The sequence below is a fragment of the Aythya ferina genome (genome assembly GCF_964211825.1).
Source record: "Aythya ferina genome assembly, chromosome: 1".
Taxonomy (NCBI): Eukaryota; Metazoa; Chordata; class Aves; order Anseriformes; family Anatidae; genus Aythya; species Aythya ferina.
The window spans coordinates 186,176,303-186,196,459 of record NC_140296.1 but is presented as its reverse complement, the minus strand read 5'-3'; the positions used below and the strand labels follow the sequence as shown (position 1 = coordinate 186,196,459).

At 37.0% G+C, this 20,157-nt stretch overlaps 1 protein-coding gene across 8 annotated transcripts; it reads right to left on the bottom strand.

The window, feature by feature from the left end:
* Positions 1–587: 587 nt before the first annotated feature.
* Positions 588–18,924, bottom strand: MLC1 (modulator of VRAC current 1). Of its 8 annotated transcripts, none has more exons than XM_084506335.1 (13): positions 18,781–18,924; positions 18,204–18,341; positions 17,363–17,579; positions 15,383–15,472; positions 13,481–13,534; positions 13,282–13,383; positions 9,001–9,102; positions 7,905–7,976; positions 7,296–7,412; positions 5,098–5,154; positions 3,950–4,072; positions 3,695–3,862; positions 588–1,161 (listed from the first exon to the last, which is right to left on the bottom strand). In XM_084506335.1, exons 3-13 carry the CDS (start codon positions 17,540–17,542, stop codon positions 1,087–1,089), a joined length of 1,140 nt encoding a protein of 379 aa, XP_084362461.1. In that variant the 5' UTR covers positions 17,543–17,579; positions 18,204–18,341; positions 18,781–18,924; the 3' UTR covers positions 588–1,086. The 8 variants fall into 8 exon arrangements, with proteins under 8 accessions (XP_084362461.1, XP_084362463.1, XP_084362460.1 ...); XM_084506337.1 differs by having other exon boundaries at positions 3,695–3,859; positions 18,781–18,923; XM_084506334.1 differs by having other exon boundaries at positions 18,731–18,922.
* Positions 18,925–20,157: the final 1,233 nt, after the last annotated feature.

The window sequence follows — 20,157 nt, the reverse complement described above, 5'->3', positions numbered from 1 at the left end:
TCCCCAAAAGCAAAGAGGTGAGCTTTGCACCAGGTTCTGAACAAATTATTTGGTTTCAGATTAAAAAATAATGGACTTCAAAGTCTAGAGTCTTTCAAAAACACAAAAAACCACCACCACCATTCATCAGATATCAGAAATTAAAAAAAAAAAAAAAAACTATCACCATGGAAATTCTTATATTCTCCAAAATCTACCCAACCATACATACAGTTTGGGTAGGAGGAAAAGACAAAGGGTATGGAGAATATCCCTGTCCATGTCACTGACAACAACGTTAAAGAGCAACTACATTCTTTATGTTTTAAAGCGAGTAAGGAAAATGAATGAAATGTAATATACTTAAAAATACATCTTCACGTGTGAAAAAACAAACAAACAAACAAACCTTTTCCTATCAGTATTAGCTCCAGTTATTTGGCTGATTGTTTCTGTTTGTTGTTATGTTTTTCATTTTGATTAGTGGATTTTGTGCTTGAACACTCCGAAAAAGTCTTCTTCCCTTAACAGCCCAGAAACTGCAGCTTAATGGGAGCAAATACCCTATTTTCACCTCCACAGTTAGAATGTCAATCCACATACTTGAGTTTCCACATAATAAAGACTTTTATTTATATAAAACCAATGAGATGCAAAAGAACTTTACAACTCCTACAAAAGTGAAGTATAAGCAAAAAAAAAAAAAAATTAAAACTTGTACACATAACTTTACAAAAGCATTTTTATCAGTTACAGATTGCATAACTGCAGTTATAACAATCTCTTGCACATACATGAAGCCTACTGTATATTGTCATATTTTATTTAGCTATCAGCATAAATTGTTGTGAATCATTACCTTTGTTCCAATGGTATATTTTAAAGCAAGACTAAGATACAGATACCAACAGAAAAGACAGATGTATTAAAAATATTATCAACATATTTCACAGTGATTAGAAAGACATTATTTACTGTGTTATTCCTTGGCTCCTACCACTGTAACTATATTGCTGTTTATAAACTGAAAAGTTTGTAAGCCTTAATTCAAACAATTGATTCGTTGTATTGGATTGTACTGTATTGGCTGCATTTGCAGAATCGAAACTACTGAGCCATCTGCACCACAACTGCTTTCCAAGCTTTGTCTTTGTCAAAATCCTTTAAGGTATTATTGGAAACCTAAAAGGAAACAAATTTCAAACAAATGGAAACATGAAACAATGTTTTGGTTAAAAACTGAAGTTTAAGCAATTAAACATCTGAGACAATCTGGAAGAACATAAACATGAATGCTTAAACCATAAACTAATAAAATATTATACACATTGCAAATTGCATAGCTTTGTATATTGTGTGGTATACATTTACAATAGACAAATATAATAATGTAAATTTACATTTACAATAGACAAATATAATAATGTAAATTGTATAATACTTCAGACATTTGGGCCAATGAAACTTCGCCAAATTCCTGTTTTAATCACATAACTCCAGCCCTCATAGTGCAACTGAAGCAAGATTTATCTACATACATGCAAGGAAAACAGCTTAAGGACACAGACTCCCGAAAAGCCAGAGACCTACACCTTTACCTGTAACATTATTCATGCGTTTAAATGCTACAAGGTAAGCAAAAAAGTGTTGCTTTTCTGGAAAAAATAAAAATGCTCCTTTTAGCATTTGACTTGCACTTAATTGATCAGGGAAAGCATACTCATGTAAATAATTCCCAGAAGAGAACTGTTCAGCCATGACATCACCTATGCTCAAAAATGTGACTTATAGCAGTGGTAATTCTGCTATGCTCCATCTTTTATACAGAACTTAATTCTCAGATCACAGATCCAAACAATCAGCAATCAACACTGAAAGCCTTCAGCAGCCTGAGGGGAACTTAATTCCACAGCTTGCACTTTCCATTACCAGCTGTGAAATAGCTCTACTGAAATTCAGTCCCTGCTTCCAGCACTGTCTATCCAGTGCTGTTTCTAGATGCTGTTTTCCCGATGCCCCTTTTAGAGCAGAGACTGAATCCGTCAGATCAGCCTTTCCAATGCTGGACCAGCCATAGAGCTAGCACCCAGTTAACTGGATGATTTACTCTGCCTTGTTCTTTAAGAATATAGTGCTTTGCTCTTTGGGAAGAGATGAGAAAAGCCTGAGGGCTAAATGTGCTGTATAGTGTTGTGCACTGTAGGAGCTGGATGTAATTAATCTCTGCAGACTGAAGAAAGCTGGGCTTCCCCAGTCCCTGGGAAAGCACTCTAGCCCTGAAATACTGTATAAAAAGTGGTAACAGTAATACTGGCACCACCATGCTCTAAAAAAGTATTTGCTAAATCTGTATCTGAAAGGATAGCTTAAGCATGGAAGTGCAGGAGGGAAATAGAGAATATCAATTCTGATCATGAACAACTTCAGCAGTGTAGTTAGGACATGGCAAGAGCTATGATACCATACACCCTCCTCTGCTCTCTACTTCTTACTGACCAGCATGGTGTCCTGGTTTCAGTTAGAACAGAGTCAGTTTTCTTCCTAGTAGCTGGTAGAATGCTATGTTTTGGCTTAGGATGAGAAGAGTGCTGATAACACCCCGATGTTTTAATTGTTGCAGAGCAGTGCTTATACTAAGCCAAGGACATCTCAGCTTCTTGCTCTGTCCTGCCAACAGGCAGGCTGGGGGTGCAGCAAGAGCTGGGAGGGGACTGACCCAGGACAGGTGGCCCAAACTAGCCAAAGGGGTATTCCATACCATCTGATGTCATGCTAAACAATATATAGGGGTGGCTAGCCGGGGGAGGGGGCCGGACTGCTCGGGGTTAGGCTGGGCATCAGTCAGCGGGTGGTGAGCAATTGCATTGTGCATCACTTGTTTGTACATATTATTAGTAGTAGTACTATTATCATCATTGTATTATTATTATTATTATTATTGTTATTATTATTTTCCTGTCTTATTAAACTGTCTTTATCTCAACTCACGGGCTTCACTTTCCATTTCTCTCCCCCGTCCCAGAGAGGGAGGGGGGAGGGTGAGCGAATAGCTGTGTGGTGTTTAGCTGCCGGCCGGGTTAAACCACAACACATGGGTAGCCACTCATGCAGCTTGCCAAGTGTTGTTCCTATGCTCCACGTTCCTAACACTTCCCATTTGCAGCTTAGGGAACTTAGAACTAACTCGGCTTAGTACATTCATTCCCCTATAGCAGACCTTACTGAATATGACTGTACTGACTACTGTCACTCCATAGTCCAAAACTTCATCTTGCATTCAAAAGATTAAGTCCACTCCTTTCTTAATAGATGGCTATCCCATTGTCAGTGCACAGTCATGCAACGCATCCTCTTTTCTAAAGATTTGTGCTGACGTATATAAGTAACAACTATGGATTGTCATATGCAGTAGGACTACCATTTTATTTTAGTACTGTGATGGGCCTTGTCTGTAATTGGAAGCACATAATACAAATAAGAACAGATCGGGGCCTTAACCTTACAACTGTTTTTCTTGTAACAGGACTTGTCACAAATGTGATTTTGTCATGCCACAGTTATCATTTGACCAGCAAAACGTTATCTGTTTACATTGGAATTCACCACTATGTTCACATCTTTAGTTTTACACAGCAGCTTTTACTTGTGATCTGAGTTAACTAAACACAATTTTAATAAAGATTTTTATTTTTTTTTAGTGGCTATAAATACATACCTCTGTTGTTCTGTATTCTTGTTTTTTAACCTGTGATTCTGCCCAGGACAAATCTTGAAGTTTCATTTTTGTCTTGTAATTTACACATTGTATTACAGTTCCAATAGTAAGGCATGCCTGAATTAGCAGCATCAACATCAGAAGCAACAGTAGTACATCATAAGACTGCTAAAAATAGAGACATGGATATCTTCATTCTTTTGTTGCTACTTTAATAGGTAGATGTTAATTTTCCAACTGCATAAAAATACATACTTTAACAGCAGGTGGATAATTTTTAAAGATGTCTACAACTTGCATGATACTGAAGGATAAGTATCCAGAAGCTGTGAACAACAATGGAGAGGTGACACTGCTAATGGCAATCAGAACCTCAACCTAAATAAAATGAGACAATAAATGATAAAGAGGGACAAAAACAAATAACAATGTTGGTTTGTTAGCTGCATCTCCTTAAAGGAAGCATAACAGAAGTGCATAAAATTACACGAGACAAATCTTCGCAGCCATTTACATTATACAGAGATACAGAAACAAGCTTTGAATAAATTAATTTTCCTAGCCAAAACACTGCTGTTTTGTAATTAATTTTTCATTTAAGATGTGTGATGAGTCTTTTGTCTAATTTTAAAAATGTCTTTCATATGCAGATAGGGGAAACAATACCATATTTAGAGACCTAGTAAAGAAGCATTATTTATTCTTCAGTTTGTGTGAAACTATGAGAATTAACAGCATATACTGCAGACTTAAAACCTAAAATAACTATGCAAATAGATTTGAGTGCTCTGAGGCAATTTTATTGCAATACAATAGCAGCCTAGTTTTCATTCAAGTATCATCCTACAGGATCAAATTCTGACTTCAGTTGTGGTCATGCATCATTACTGACTTAAGTATGGCTGCATGACTGTAACTTAGAGCAGATGTCTTAAGCAGACTTTACTACACATCTGGGACACTCATGGATTAAATGCACTCTACTGAACATTCTTTATTTTTGTCATGCAGATCAGGAAATTTTTTAAAATAGGCTCTAAGTCCAATACAGACTGCACGCCTAATTTTCTTCTTTCAGAAATCACAGCACATAATGGAAAGGACCTCAGCTGAAGAGCATGAAATCATTTCTGGGTGTACAATATGAAGTATTTCTTTTCCATTTAGCAATATCCATTCCCTAGGAACCAGTACAAAACCAAAAATAAACAACAAAAAATCCATAAAATTCTTTCCTAGAATTGATGGAAGACTCCAAGGGAGCTACTGGATTTCTTTTCAGGAATATCAACTTACACTCTTGCTATAAATTTCTGTTGTATTTGTAAAAGTAACTAAAAACAAGTGGGCAAATGCATATTACTACTCTCTAATGACAAAATCCATGGATTTTACTCACTTACCAGACATTTACTTGGATATTCAGCAGCCACATGACTTGCAATGGCACTTGGAAAGCACTAAATATAATACAAGACAATAAAGTTTACAAAATAAACATTTACCTACTGGAAAATTACACAATCTATAAGTTTGCAATAGTGATTCCCACTTGTTATAAATCACATCCTGAATTTCCTGAGCCATATATTTTTTTTATGACACCATTGGTAATCAATTACTTAAATGGATGTAAAACTAGTATTCATTTAACTTACGTTTAATGAGTTTCATGCATTAAACCTACACAGACTGAAATACTACCCACAAAGCTTGACGCTTCTGCATGAAAACCTAAGGAACCCTACTGAACTTTGTGAGTTCTGCATTCTGAAGAACTTATGTATTATCTTTTCCCACTTTATACTGAGGAATTTTCCAGACATAGGAGCCATATATAAATCTAGTGTTCACGGTCATCTTTCTGAACTTCTTCAGTTTGTTGCAAGCAGGGTAGCACAACATCCTTTATCACAGGATCATAGAATCATAGAATGGCTTGAGTTGGAAGGGACCTTGAAGACCATCTAACTCCCATGCCATGGACAGGGACACCTCCCACCAGATCAGGTTGCTCAAAGTCTCATTCAACCTGGCCTTGAACACTTCCAGGGATGGGGCACCCACAGCTTCTCTGGGTAACCTGTGCCAGTGCCTCATCAACCTCACAGTAAAGAATTTCTTCCAAAGAGCTTATCTAATTCTCCCCTCTTTTACTTTTAAACCACTCCCCCTTGTCCTTTCACTGCACTCCCTGACAAAGAGTTCCCCCCCCAAGCCTCCTCAAAGGCCCCCTTTAGGTACTGGAAGGTGGCTATAAGGTCTCCCCAAGAGCCTTCTCTTCTCCAGGGTGAACAACCCCATCTCTCTCAGCTTGTCTTCATAGGATAGGTGTTCCAGCCTTCTGATCATCCTCTTGGCCCTCCTCTGGACTTATTCTAATACGTCCATGTTCTTCTTGAGCTCGGGTCCCAGAGCTGAATGTGGTACCTTAGGTGGGGTCTAACGAGAGCAGAGTAGAGGGGGAGAATCCCCTCCCTTGACCTGCTGGCCATGCTTCTTTTGACGCAGCCCAGAATACAGTTGGCTTTCTGGGCTGCAGGCATACATTGTCAGCTCATGTTGAGCTTCCCATCCATCAACACCCCCAGACCCTTCTCATCAAAGCTGCTCTCAATCCACAATCCATTCTCCACTCCTTTGTGGAGAATGAGTACTTGTGCTTGGGATCACCCCAGCCCAGGTGCAGGACCTGGCACTTGGCCTTGTTGAACCCCATGAGGTTAGCACAGGTCCACCTCTCAAGCCTGTCATGGTCTATCTGGATGGCATCCCTTCCTCCCAGAGTGCCAACCACACCACACAGCTTGGTGTCATTGGCAAAGTTGGTGAAGGTGCACTCAATCCCACTGTCCATGTCACTGACAAAGATGTTAAAGAGCACTGTTCCCAATATTGACCCCTGAGGAACACCACTCCTTCCTGATCTCCACTTAGACATTGAGCCACTGATCACAACTCTTTGAGTGCGATCTAACTCTTTGAGCCTTACCCACTGAGTCCATCCACCAAATCCACGTCTCTCCAATTTAGAGACAAGGATATCATGGGAGACAGTACCAAATGCTTTGCACAAAGCCAGGTAGACAACATCAGTTGCTCTTCCCCTATCTACCAATGCTACAACCCCATCATAGAAGGCCACCAGATTTTTTGGGCGTGATCTGCACTTAGTGAATCTGGATTGGCTGTCACTAATCACCAGACAACGTGGCTTCACTGAAGGCAGATTGTGCCCTTAGTGCTTTATGAATGCACTGCTCCTAGGTGCAGGCTATTACTTGTTACAAGGATTACCAACAAATTTCAGACTTTTAAGACCATTAATGCCGATGGGATACAGGTAACAACCTAAGGATGCTACCACACTAAAATTATACTCAACTTTATATTTTGCAGCCTGAAATATTCTAAAATCTGGGACCTGTTTGACAGAAAACTTCCAATACTCTTGTTTTATTTCTCACTTCCATCTTGTAAATCAAAATAGAACAACCACATTACATAATATATTAAGTATAATGAGAACTTTCTAGTAGGGAGAAAAAAAGAAAAATCAAAGGCATTGTTTAAAAGAGTACATCGATTTTGTTCTACTTACAGCAACTAAGATCCAAAAGAATGTTACCGAAAGATATGGACCTGAGACTAGAACATCCATATTCAAAGCAATTATGCCACCAAATACTGATGAAATTCCAATAATCACCTCAATTACCTAAAACAAAGTAGAGCACACACATTATTAACAGTATATTTGAACACTAAATTTCCTTTTTGCATATAGAAAAGAACACAGTGGAAGAAAAAAAAAAAAAAGAATGCTTTTGTGCCATTAGATATGCAAAAAGTCAAAGTTTTGCAGATATAAAATATGGCAAAATGCCTGCTGGCTTACATTGAAACAAGATTAGCTTCATTATACATATTTATAGTCTCATTTATTAGCTCCACTAAACAGTTCAGTTCACAATATTTATCTTTAAGTCATTAAGTAGTCTTTTTCCTATTGTACAGGGCTGTTACCATTTATCTTGCAATATTGTAAAAGGAAGCATTTTAGGATGTATCTGGTATTTCTGCCTCTAAATCCGTTCTTTCAGTTCTTACCTACATTGAACTGTTCCTGACTTTAAAGGAGTTTAGCACTTAGAACAATGAAATAACAAATTGATTTAATGAAAAAACAAAAACAAAAACAAGTACTTACTGAGTATGACTTCAGAATTCGAGTAGGAAAGCTGACATTGCTTGTAACAATGGTACTGTCATATGCAGTATTCTAGAGGGAATAAAAATCATGATTGAGAAAACATGCAAAGCAATACATTTCTTCTAATATCCTGTAGAACCTGTTACAGATCCTACAGATGGTAGGCAATGTCTGGTTGGCCCACCAGAACCACCAGTGACACACTGTAGTGTTTGCCAGTGTTAGACCATCCGTGTCAGAGTATTGAAAATAAGTGAGGTAGTTCCACATTAGCTGTTTTCCACCTTTAAAATACATATTTCGTTCCTGATCCTTCCAAAGTTCTTTCAGATTTTCAGAAATCTTTCAGAATCTTTCAGATTTTGCAGACATGGATAAACAGTAACTGAAGGAGGACAGTTTACAACATGACTTTATCTAGCAAGCAATGCTTCACACTGTGAACACACTGTAAGCACACACATTTTCTTCATTTTTAGGTAAAGGAAATAATGTAGAAAAAAGGTGTGATTTGGGAGAGTGATTATGAGCAAAGACAATTTTATCTATAGCCCCAAACTGGGGGTGGGAACTAGATGATCCTTGAGGTCCCTTCCAACTCAGGCCATTCAAGGATTCTATGAAATCCTGAAGACAAATTCATTGTCCAGACACCACCAAATCAGCATACTGGACAGATATTTCTGCTTCATGCATCAAAAAGGCATTGCTTGCATACATACAAGTCACAGTATTCTAATGTTTCATACCTCATAAAGTTTTGTTCTACAAAATATAAATAAAACATTTGCCATGCCTGTTCATAAAATATTCACACAGCCCCATGGTGCATAATTGCAGTAGTTCATTTTGCAGAGGGTTCATTGAACTCTTAAAGACAGAAGAGACTATCACTGTTCAGTACAGTATGTTTAATTACTGTCTAAATCTAGTTTTATAATGTTCAAACCTAATTTTACCATGAAATATGATATGATACACTGAAGTCACCAGTAACTTGTCAACATACATAATATAAGAAAAATCTAATATTTTTTAGGTTATTTAGAAAAAACAGCAAAGTACAATGAATTCCAATTTTAAGGGTACCTACTTTCTTTCTCATACAGCAGTCTTCAGTAGATCTAGCTGAAATGATCACGGTAGTTGCCATGAAGATTTCCAGCAGAATAAGCAGAATCAAGTTGAAATTTATCTGTCAGTGGAATTCCAGACAGAAGAGTTATATCTTCCATATTAACAGTAAACAAGGGGGTGGGATCCAGCTGTCTATTTTCTCTGACATTTAGATGTATCTATTAATTAGATACTTTTTAATATATTTTTTATTTTTTATTTTTGATGAATTTCTAGGACAGCACTTAGTTGCCTACACAATACTTAGAATGCCTAACCTGAGAAAGATGTTTATTTCACTTATGGAAATAATCTGCCTGAAGAATAGTGCATTATTGTCTTCCAAAAGACAGTGTTAACACATGGGGGATGTTACTAGGTACTCTTGCATTTTTGCAGAACCTCTCATGTGAAACCAGAACACTGCTGCAAATCATGAAAGATTCACAGGAACAGAAAGAAGACAAACAAGAGGGAGTTTGACTAGCCCAGGGGCTAAGGAAATCCACTGGGAGAGAAGGAGGGCCACAGGCTTCCAATCCCTACACTGCAAATCACGCAATGCTGAATGAAAACGCATTCCAAAGAACTGGGCTTTTCCAAAGGCTCTGTGTTCTGCCTCATGCTAGTAAAGCACTGATGAACACTCTTCGTGATTTTACAACTCCTGCAGGTCTAACAGATTACATTATTGTATAAAAACACGGATGCTGCCATTCCTCCTGCCATTGTTCATCTTCAAGACACGACTGTGAATGGAATACTTAATGTTCTCTTTGGATCCTTATCTACCTCTTTTCGTGAGACAACACCTGCTCTACATGGGTTTGATTGATCATTTTTAGAGGCACGCAAGTTAGGCAGTGTAGATCTCCCTGTGTAAGTCTTCAGAAGCACCATGTTTTTCCAGTGGCAGCCCAAGAAAATATGTGATGGTTAGGTCTGGCCACTGGGCAAAGTACCGAAAGTTTAAGGAGAACTAACCCCATTCAGAACCAATATAATTGTAGCAAACTGTTGTTCTTTGAACTATACTGTTTCTTCACGTCAAACTGGTTTCTCGGATGATCAAATCTAAATTCTCCTTTGACATGCATCTTGCAGTGTAGGTTTTGGGTTTGTTTGCTTGCTTGCTTGCTTTTCTTTTGATGCTTTGAAAAAGTTCATACGTGGCAGATTTGAGAGGCTTTTTGTACTGAAATTCATCCTTCTCAAAAAACCACAACTGTGTTCCTTGCAGGACACAACAGACTGTACAGTTGTGCTAGAGCCACAAACAGCAATAAATATCATAGTGGTAAGCTTCTAGGAAAAGTGCTAGCTGAAGAATAAAGATGTTATTTGGCAAAAGAAGAGGTGTCAAACATGTGGCCTGCAGAACAATTTAATCCAGCCTGTAAATTCCCATGATTTAGATGTGTTTTAACACATAGCACTGGTACTGACGTGGGCTGGCAAGGCCACGTTATACAGTGCAGTGCCAAATAGATACACAAGTTTGGGTCCAGAAGCACCATAACTACATGGACACACTAGCACATTTACAGTTAGCTATAAGAAAATAACAGAAATTGAAGAAAAACAGTAAATAAAATCAAAATTTTAAAATTTAAATTTTATCATTCCAGTATTTTTTCTGATATAACGTGTCTAGAGTATCAGAGTATTCCATTTGCAAAATTAATTCAATGCCCTTAGACTAAAGTAAAAATATCAACAGTTTTGAAGTTTGGTTGTAGTTTTTTAACAGAAATACAGCTAAAGCTAGAAGTAAATACCTTTTCAAACCATATATAACAATGGAAAAATCAATGTTAGATTTCAAAGTACTATAGAAAACTCTCTATAACTACCACTCCAGATACACAGAACCATGTAAGCTACATCTGCAACCCTCTTCTGTGACTAAGGAACACGCAAGTGCATCTGGGTAGAAAACAGGGGATCATCACAAACTTAATTCAAGTTGCTCTGAACCTGCAGCAGGTAGTAAAAATGTGGTTTATATGTAAAACATAGAACTCCATTCAAAATGTACGTGGTTTAATTTCACTATAGTTGTTTAAACATACATTAATATGATTTGAGATATCTTACAGATATTCCAAGCCATGTCCACAGGTCTGACAAATAATGTCTGAGTACCTAAAGAATACTGACGCCCTACCTGGAGCGAGGCAGGATGAGCCGCTCCACAGCTATCTGGGACACACACTTATAGTTAGGTAACCAAACCAAGCACCTACACTCCAGCATCTCCATGCACCCTTATCTTCTAAGCTTCCACTCCTGTCGGTGGCCATGCCGTCCATGCAGACAGCAGAGGGCGCCCAGAAAGCTACTCAGCCAACCATTTGGGGTTCAGTACCTTTTTATTTCATTACCTTTCATTACCATTACTGGCTGCCAGTGCCAGCAGAAATACTGAATCATATTGAACATGCTTGCATGAATGGTAAGGGGCACGGTGAGTCCCCTGGGCCCACCTTTCCTGGGCAGACACAGTTCCCCGCTGATAGGGCCGTTATCCTGTCTACACACCAGTGGAAGGGAATGTCAAGGAACTCACTAGGCCTGAGACACACTTCTCTTCTCGTCTCTCCCAAAACACACAGACTGTTTTCTAATATTTGAAGTTTCTACCAGGAAAGGAAGTTAAAGGGGATAAAGGCTGTACCCTTCTGCCTGGCATATAATTCATTCAGTCCTAACAGCATAAGGCACTTGAAGTGTGGTGGGGGAAATTTATGAGGGAACTGCTCAATAAGCTACCAAGGGTTGTACAAAGAATTGACTGGTGTAATCTGGCCTTAGATACGCACAGAACCCAGAGGAACACATCCCATCAATCACAGGGACAAATCTCCTATATCTAAAGCCAATACCACTTGAATTCCAGTGACCTGACTGTCCAGTGTTAAATCTCCACAGCTCTTACTGACCTCAATACCTGGTTCCTGAAAATCAGGCCAGCTGCACAGAAATCAGGCCAGCTGCACAGAAATGTGAACCTGGAATTAGTTACAAACTTTAAAAGCAGGTTTATAAGTATTGACCTAATATTCCACACATTTCATGGGGAAGCAAACACAATTAATTTAAAAGTTCAACATCTGTGAAATCTGGAGCTAACCAGATGTTATTAAAATAGCACATCTAGCTAAAGCAAACTGCCTGTATTATTTTTCTGTTAAAAAGTCTTTTGTTAGTAACACCAATTTAGATCTCCTATATTATTACAGGGAGCTATTATTATTGCTGAGCTATTACTATCACAACAGCTGATACAATGCTTGGAGAAGAAATGAACAATAGCAGATGATAGCAGTCATTAACCTTCATACGAAATGTATGACGTAGTTGGATCAAGCACTGCTGTTCTGTGATAGAGCATTGATCAAGAGTAAGTATTTATCAAAAGTATATTTATCAAAAGTAACAGTAACACCTACTGCTATATTACTCATTCTTACACATCATATTCTTATATAGTGTAGAGGATTCAGAACATTTTACCATAGAAAAAAAAAAAATATATATATATATATAGTTTTACTTTTTGGTTTAGCCTGCCAAAGACAAGTGTTAAAAGGTTGTGATTCCAAAACAGAACTTTTCCCAGCATGAAATACATGTGCTTTGAATAACATTTGCAGCTGCCTTCTCTTTGTTGATGATGTATGGGGAAAATGTTCATCAAAAGTTTCTTTCCTCGTGACCTCAGAAGCAAAACTATACACTGTAGAAGATCCAAGAAAGGATTACACTTAATCTGAAATGTCCTAGAAGTACCACTTTTTGTGACACACTCTCATGTCAGTAGAATTCAACCCTGAAAATTGACTTATCTACAGCAGAGGTACTAAATCACTATTTTCACTTCTGATCCTACTCTATTTAAAATATATATATATATATATATATTAGAAATTACTACAGTTAACAGAAAAGTAAACAGTCAGGTGATTAAACTGGATCACCTTTGAACATCTAATTTATGCTTTTGAACTGGAAATACAAGACAGGAAAGTCATTTCTATATTAATCTCCAGTAAATTAGCGGTACTGTGCATCTTTTATCCATACAAGGTTTTATATCCAATGTCAATTTTCAGGTCTTCTCTTACTCCAAAAGGTAAAGTTACTGCTTAGACAATCTCTCTAGATTGAGAACAGTGTAGTTACATGTTATCTCCACCTTTTTTTTTTTTTATGAGGATAAATGTAGCATTAATTAGTAATTGTTTAGGTAACTTACATTTATAGCTGATGGATTTAGGACAAGTTTGCATCCAAACCAAATTAAACATGTTGTTGTAACCGCAAATGTAGAGACAAACAGAATCTGAAAATTGGGTATCTGTAAAACAGGTTCAGAAAGGGTTTCTCTCTCATTTTAGCAACAGGTGAAAAAAAAAATATATATATATAGTTGCCAATAAAAATCTCATACTTACCACATTAATTTTATTTCTTGCTATAGCAAAGCTCACAACTGCTGAAGGAATACACTGGGAAAATTAAGAGAGAAGACTAGTGGGATATTCTGCACAAAGAATTTTATATACTTTTCTATACATGGTTTTTATTGGGTCTGATTTAATATTACAGTTAATAATTGGACAAACATAAGATCTGAAGCTCTGAGGAAAGACTGTCCCTCTTGTCTGAGCTCATTAATTACATTTGGTATCTGAGGATTACCAGAGGATTAAAAGAGCCTTCCATAACCCTCAGTTTTTACTAGCTATCCAGCACAATGTGATGAGTAAAGGAAAGAAAGAAAGTCTTTCACGAGGCATTTCACGCCTTTGTTAGTTCAAATTAACTCTAGAAGGCATGAGATCCTTAAACAGGAAAAGAAAAACACAACTACTCCTAGACTTGGCCTCTACATTCTTTTAAAAAGAGAGCGTCATGGTTGTTGAAACTAGAATTTGGCCAATCTCAACCACACAGTTCCAAAGAACTTTGTAAAAACTGATCTGCTGCATCACATTACATTTTACTAACAGTGCGTAGGACCTCCACATTACTTTCACTAGGAAACTTTCACTAGTGCCCTGCACCAAAACTGATATGTTACTATTACAGATCCAGCTCTATTTTCCACAAATATGTAATGTTGGCAACATGTTGATAAGAAAAATAAAAATATACTAAAATTATTGAAAAGATCTCCATGTTAAAAGATCAATTGTGTAACAAATGCTGCATTTCTTCACTAATTATCTTTTTGCACATCTGAGCAGCGATGGTTAACAATGGAACCACTACAAATAGATTAACATGGACATTTAAAATTTTTGGCAGCACTTCCTTAACACCTAACCATCCTATATTTAACCTCATCAAAAGATACATTTCAGTCCTGGATGTCCCTGAGTCTCTAGAACATCACTTGATAATGTTTAGGTGACTGAATTCTACTCCTAGTCAAGATAGCCAATAAGGTCTAGAGAGCAATGCTGCTCTTCCCGAACGAGCCAGTGGTCATTTATAGAGCTATACAGCTCTCTAGGCTCTTCCACCTGCATTGCCTCCATTATCTTTGGAAATTCTCAATAAATACAAGGTTTAAAGAGACAAAATTTGGGGCAGAGAAAGGTAACTCCAGTAACTCAGTAACCATATTAATGTTGCAGAGCATAACAGATGAGTGAAGTCATTAGCTTCAAAAACTGCTTCAGCTTTATTCTAACACCTCCAGCAGAAGCCTAAGTGCCAACTCATTCATGGAACAACTCCTGGGACTTGTTTAAAATAAAGCATTAGCCATACATCTAACTTAAAACAATTGCCGTACATCAAACTTAAAACAAATCCACAGGTCAAGTTGCCAAAAAAGCAATGGTGGAACAGAATCGTGCCATGAACAAAGCAAGTACATCAGAACAATCTTATGCACAAAGATCTAAAGTGTAGGTTAAGCATATATATAAATACATAAGTAAGACAAATATGATTTGGATATTATCACAAAATATACCGAAAAACATAAAACTTTGAAATACAATCTGAAATACTTCTTCAAGTAATCAGGCAAGAAATTCCCCATATATAAAGCAGTGCAATTTCTTTAAAAACCAGGCACAGGGAAAACATTAATGCAGATAATTACTGGCTGCCCATGGTAATCTGGTTAACAAAACTGGCAGCACAAATCACTGTTTGTGAAAATGGCTATTCCCTTACCCATGGGATGAAAACTCACTTAATGAACTAACTGTTAAATAAGATTGTATCTTCCATAAAGTTAGTAGTAAAAAGACAGATGAAATAAAAAGAAACGAAATCCACAAAAAATATTTACTGATTTTGCTGTCAAACAGCCACAGCAAATAATTAAGAATGCTTACTGAACCTGCTGCACAACGTAAATAATCCATTTCAGATGGAAAAATATTTCCCAGATACAGCGAAAATCCAGAAGTAATAAGGAGGCAAGTCTGCAAAGCAACAAATAATATAAATTAATACAAATAAAACTATTTGTAAAAGAGAAGTCAGGAATTCCTTTCAAATCGAGCTACTGATGTATATGTAATAATGCAGTCTTTGTGTTAATAATTTTGAAGCAAAATATCAAAACACGTTGAGTTCTGAAAAATATATTTTGCTGCTAACCAAGACCTAATACTGAATAATACAAGCATGTTTGAATCAAGTACTGCGTCCTGAGCTGGCAAGTACATAAGGAAATGATCAAAAGGTAATTGCAGATGGTTCAACAGCAAAAAAAATGTCTCAGAAAATAGCTAAGCCTCTACTTTACATTGTTTGGCTCCACCAACATTCATGATTTATGTGGGCAGCCTGGCAATTACCAATGAAAACACAGTAACAGGAATAATATTAGGATATATTGATGAAGGTTCTTCCACCTATTTTATTGTCTCCCTCCAAACTCCCTTACCACCTTCATCTAGTGGCATAACCATAAATGCTCAACTCCTGCTGTTCCCTTGCCAACCATTCTATTTATTCCATAATTGTATCTGAGTTAAACTTCCAGCATTAAATGATTTATTCTCTTTGCTTGTTTGTTGTTTGTTTGTTTTCCTCTGAGTATACATTTCTTCAAAGGGGTTGGAAAAGATGAGACAGAATGGCTCTTCTTTCTTATTTGGATATTTTGTTCATGTCACAAAGTTCTTGGGGGGGAGGGGGAGGGTCTTTAAAAAGTCCTCATCAAAAGACAGATCAGAGAAAATAAGGACAGCATATGTGTGTATGAGCGCACACATTCACACAGAGCTAAGGCACACTGGAAGAACAGTATTTATAGAACACAACTTGAAATAGTGCTTGAAGCATACTGAATTGTTCTCCACAAGAAGAGCCTATACCCTCAGCCACTTTGATGTCAATCCATATATACATCGCAACTGCTGCCCTGAATATGTGTCTTTTCGCCATGGAAGGAAATGCTTCTGTTGCTTAGCATACAGACACTGAGAAAATTTAATGCAAAGAAAGCCAGCTCTTAATTTGCTCTTTCTTTTTGTGTAACAGTACATCTGAACGGAAACCCAAGTTTCACAGATTGTCAGGATGGAAAAATGTTCAGCTGTTTCCTCGAAAATAAGGCACTACTTTTACTCGCTGTGCAAAAATAAGTTATTACTGTATTAACAGTGAAACATATTAGATCTTACAAGAATTATTCTTTAAAACACACCAGATGACAGAAAAAGAAAAAAAAAATGACTTATTTGTAATTGCTATAATGAACTTTAATTATCTTGGCTCAGAACATGGAGTAACACAATGCATATGCAAGATCAGTGTCCGGTGACTCTAGAGCAATGACACAAAAATTCAAACCACTATGACATTCATGTAAGACACAGAATATGTCACCTACTACATGAAAATTACATCAAATAACTCCATGACTATTGAAACAGAAGAACTCAGCAATTAAATATCATATACATTTTTAATGCCAAAATGCTATCATGGCAAGTAAAGTACTTTCAATATTTAAAACCATCTTAAAATAAGGCATATGATCAGGATACTTGACAAAAAGGCATTGCTAATACATACAAATGGATTAATACTTAAAACCACAACAATCACTCTATTTAATATTAAAGACAAAAAACAGCCTTTGCATAGCATATTTAATTAGTGCAAAATGATCCAAAGAATACAATTAGTTATTTAAGAGCTACATTATAAATTTACAAAATATGTTGTTTTCTGTACAAATGTTTATATTCAACACCATCAGTGATGAAATTGTGACTTCTCTAATGATCCACAAGAGGATAAATTCCAGGGTACTAAGACCTCCCCTACACTTTTAAATTTTCTATATTCAAAGTACTTACGCCCATCAGTAAAGAAAAGATCCATGTTCTGTAAATAAAGCATGGATGGAGCCGCTTCGATAGCTGAAGGTCACTGGATTTGATATCTGCTACATAATTTCCATTCTCTTGCTTTCCCCGCTCCAAAGTCGGCATTCTGTCATAGCTAAATTCTTCTCTGTAACCTTCTTCCCTGGTCATAACACTTCGCAAAGGCAATTAAATAATAATGGCAATGCTAATGATGAGGAAAGAACAAAAATATAACTTAGTTTCTTCACATATTCAGATCAGTGCTCAGCTAGTTTTTTGTCTATTTGAGATAAAATTAAAAAAGTAGTACTAGTACTAAGCTGTGTTGAAATATGCAGGTTTACAAGAACTTATTTGCACACAGTAACTAAATTACATCCTGTAGCCACGGTTCATAATAATACAGTATAAGTACCAACAAAATGAAAGTTTGTACATCTGCAACACCTTAGTAGACTTTTATTCTAAGATCTAAAAAATATCTTTGGAAGTAACTCTATAAACAAAGTATTCCCCCCCCCCCCCCTTTAAAAAAAAATATGTAGGACAGAAAAAAGATTTTTAAGCATGCTTAGATGTTAACATTTGATTGTAAAACTTATTGGGCATCTAAAATGACAGACCTCACTATGACTCCGAAGAACTCATATATCACAGTAACTCAGCTACAGCAAACTTTTTCTAAAAGTTACCAAGTATCAACCATTTTGCTTGTTCACTTTGCCCTTTTCTGTTCATCCCACTGCTTGCCAATCTGTTCAAATACCTTGAGTACCTTGCATTAGAGCTCCTGCACATTTTTCCAACAGTTAAAAACCTTCGTCCTTACCTTTGGCTGAGAATTTAACTGTCAGTTTGAAGGAGCCTTGTGAACACAGCTGCCTGGACACTTTGTGATCTTCTCACCGCTCAGTGAGTCATGCCGTCTTGGAAAAGTTCTCCCTTACACTTTGGCTTTCAACAACATCTATTCAGATAGGGAACAAAAGCACAGCAAAAACTTCGGTTAGGCCAGGGAACAGGAAAATGCCTCCTGAATTTTAATTAACAGAATACACTAGAAAATGACCATACTACGCACATACAGATCTGCTTCCAAATCAGACCAACAAATGGAAAAAGTTTCAAATATCTTTTTTAATCAAGTACTACCCCTTACTTGACATCTTAAATAAAACCTTCCTCATAGTTTACCAGTTTTATTTATTATCGTAGCCAGTGATAACAATATTCAACAATCTGGTTCTTGTTTCAAAAGAGCAAAAGCTGCTCAGAACACAGTGTTATTTTATAACACCCTACAGATACAAATTCAAGTATCCCAACAAGTTGGGAAGTTAAAAGTTTGAAACTTACCAAGAATCCTATCTTCACTGTAGAACTCTTCTTTACCTTTTTCTACTAACCTTAGTTTTCTGGAGTGTTCCGACAAAGCCTGCACACTGGAATCGAGCTGCCGTTCACACTTAGAGAGCACTGTGATGGCTACGCAACGTACTTAAAATCTAGCAGGCAGCAGTGACATGCATCGGCCAGCGTACATTGGATCCAGTCCTCTTGCTTATTAGGCTATAAAAAAAAAAAAAAAAAAAAAAAAAAAAAAAAAAAAAGAAAGAATGCTTTTATCTTGAAAATGCTGGCACCTTGACAACTGCAGCAATGACAGGGTCTTTTGTGTACACTTTAAACACTGTTGTGCCCAAGCCACAATTAGATTTTCAGGACTCTGAAGAGCATCACCTTTTAAAGTATGCTAAAAAAAACTTTAGAACAGCACTGCTTTTCAATTTGTACTGACTGTAGATTTTGTTCTTCTCAAAATGCCAGCCAATACTGAAAAAATATCAAATGTTACAGTTGGAATAGGCTGAAACTTGGAAATTAATCATGCACTATACAAAGCTGTAAACTGTGCTAGAAAAGGGCAAAAAAAAGAAACCGTAGCCTAGCAAAACTGTCTTAAGCAATTAAGCCCTTCTGTTCCTCTGCTCACAGAAGACACTATAGAAATATTTCCATTCTCTGAATCCTCTCCAAGACTACGTTTTAATGGAAAATGGATAGTGCTTACTTCACGTCTTTTTCAAGGGCTGTTAGGTACTAATAGTATGGACTTGCCCTAAGATTAATTACCTCAGATATAAAACAGGATCATATTTTATTCCTCTAGACCATTCATGTCAGTTTAGGGAGGTGTTTCTTCTATTTTTTTTTTTGTTTGTTTGTTTTTGTTTGTGTTTTTTAATTATTATTTAAATACGCAAAGCTGGTGAGATATTTAGATATTTATTTCATCTAATCTCTTTCAGTAAAACTGAATTTATAATGTCCCATGTCACTGAATGGAGCAGGGATCAACAACACCAGGAATCTTTGTTCACAATTCCAAGTCTCCCAGCCAGTATGGAACCTGAAAGCCCCCTCGCTCAAGCATAGCACTACAGTGTTTCCTCAGGTTACAGTGAAATTCCTTCTTCCCCCTTCCCTCTGCATTTCTCAGTATTTGCTGGCTTGCACAGAGGCTCAGTATGTTAATACGGTACCCCCTGCACTTTCATCAGTGTCAGCAAAAAAGCAACTAACCTTCAGCCTTCAGTTTCTACTCAAAACCTTTTTCTGGGGATCTTAAGTTCCCTTAATTTCATGTTTCTGACTCCATTCAAAGTCTTGGGTCATTTTTATACATACACAAAAGGCACAAGGCAAGATCTGGTAGTCAGAGCCCAAGACACCTAGTAATATTAGGTGCTGTACAAAGGTGCTGGATTAAGAGATTCTTCCTA

What these genes read in the sequence shown, in the direction of transcription:
- MLC1 (XM_084506335.1), bottom strand. Translation starts at nt 17,542, where the DNA reads ATGACCAGGGAAGAAGGTTACAGAGAAGAATTTAGCTATGACAGAATG. An exon ending in TCTTTTCTTTACTGATGGGC is followed by an intron (nt 15,473 to 17,362) that starts GTAAGTACTTTG and finishes GTTGCTTTGCAG; the next exon opens with ACTTGCCTCCTTATTACTTC. An exon ending in GAATTCTGAAGTCATACTCA is followed by an intron (nt 7,413 to 7,904) that starts GTAAGTACTTGT and finishes ACTTTGTTTTAG; the next exon opens with GTAATTGAGGTGATTATTGG.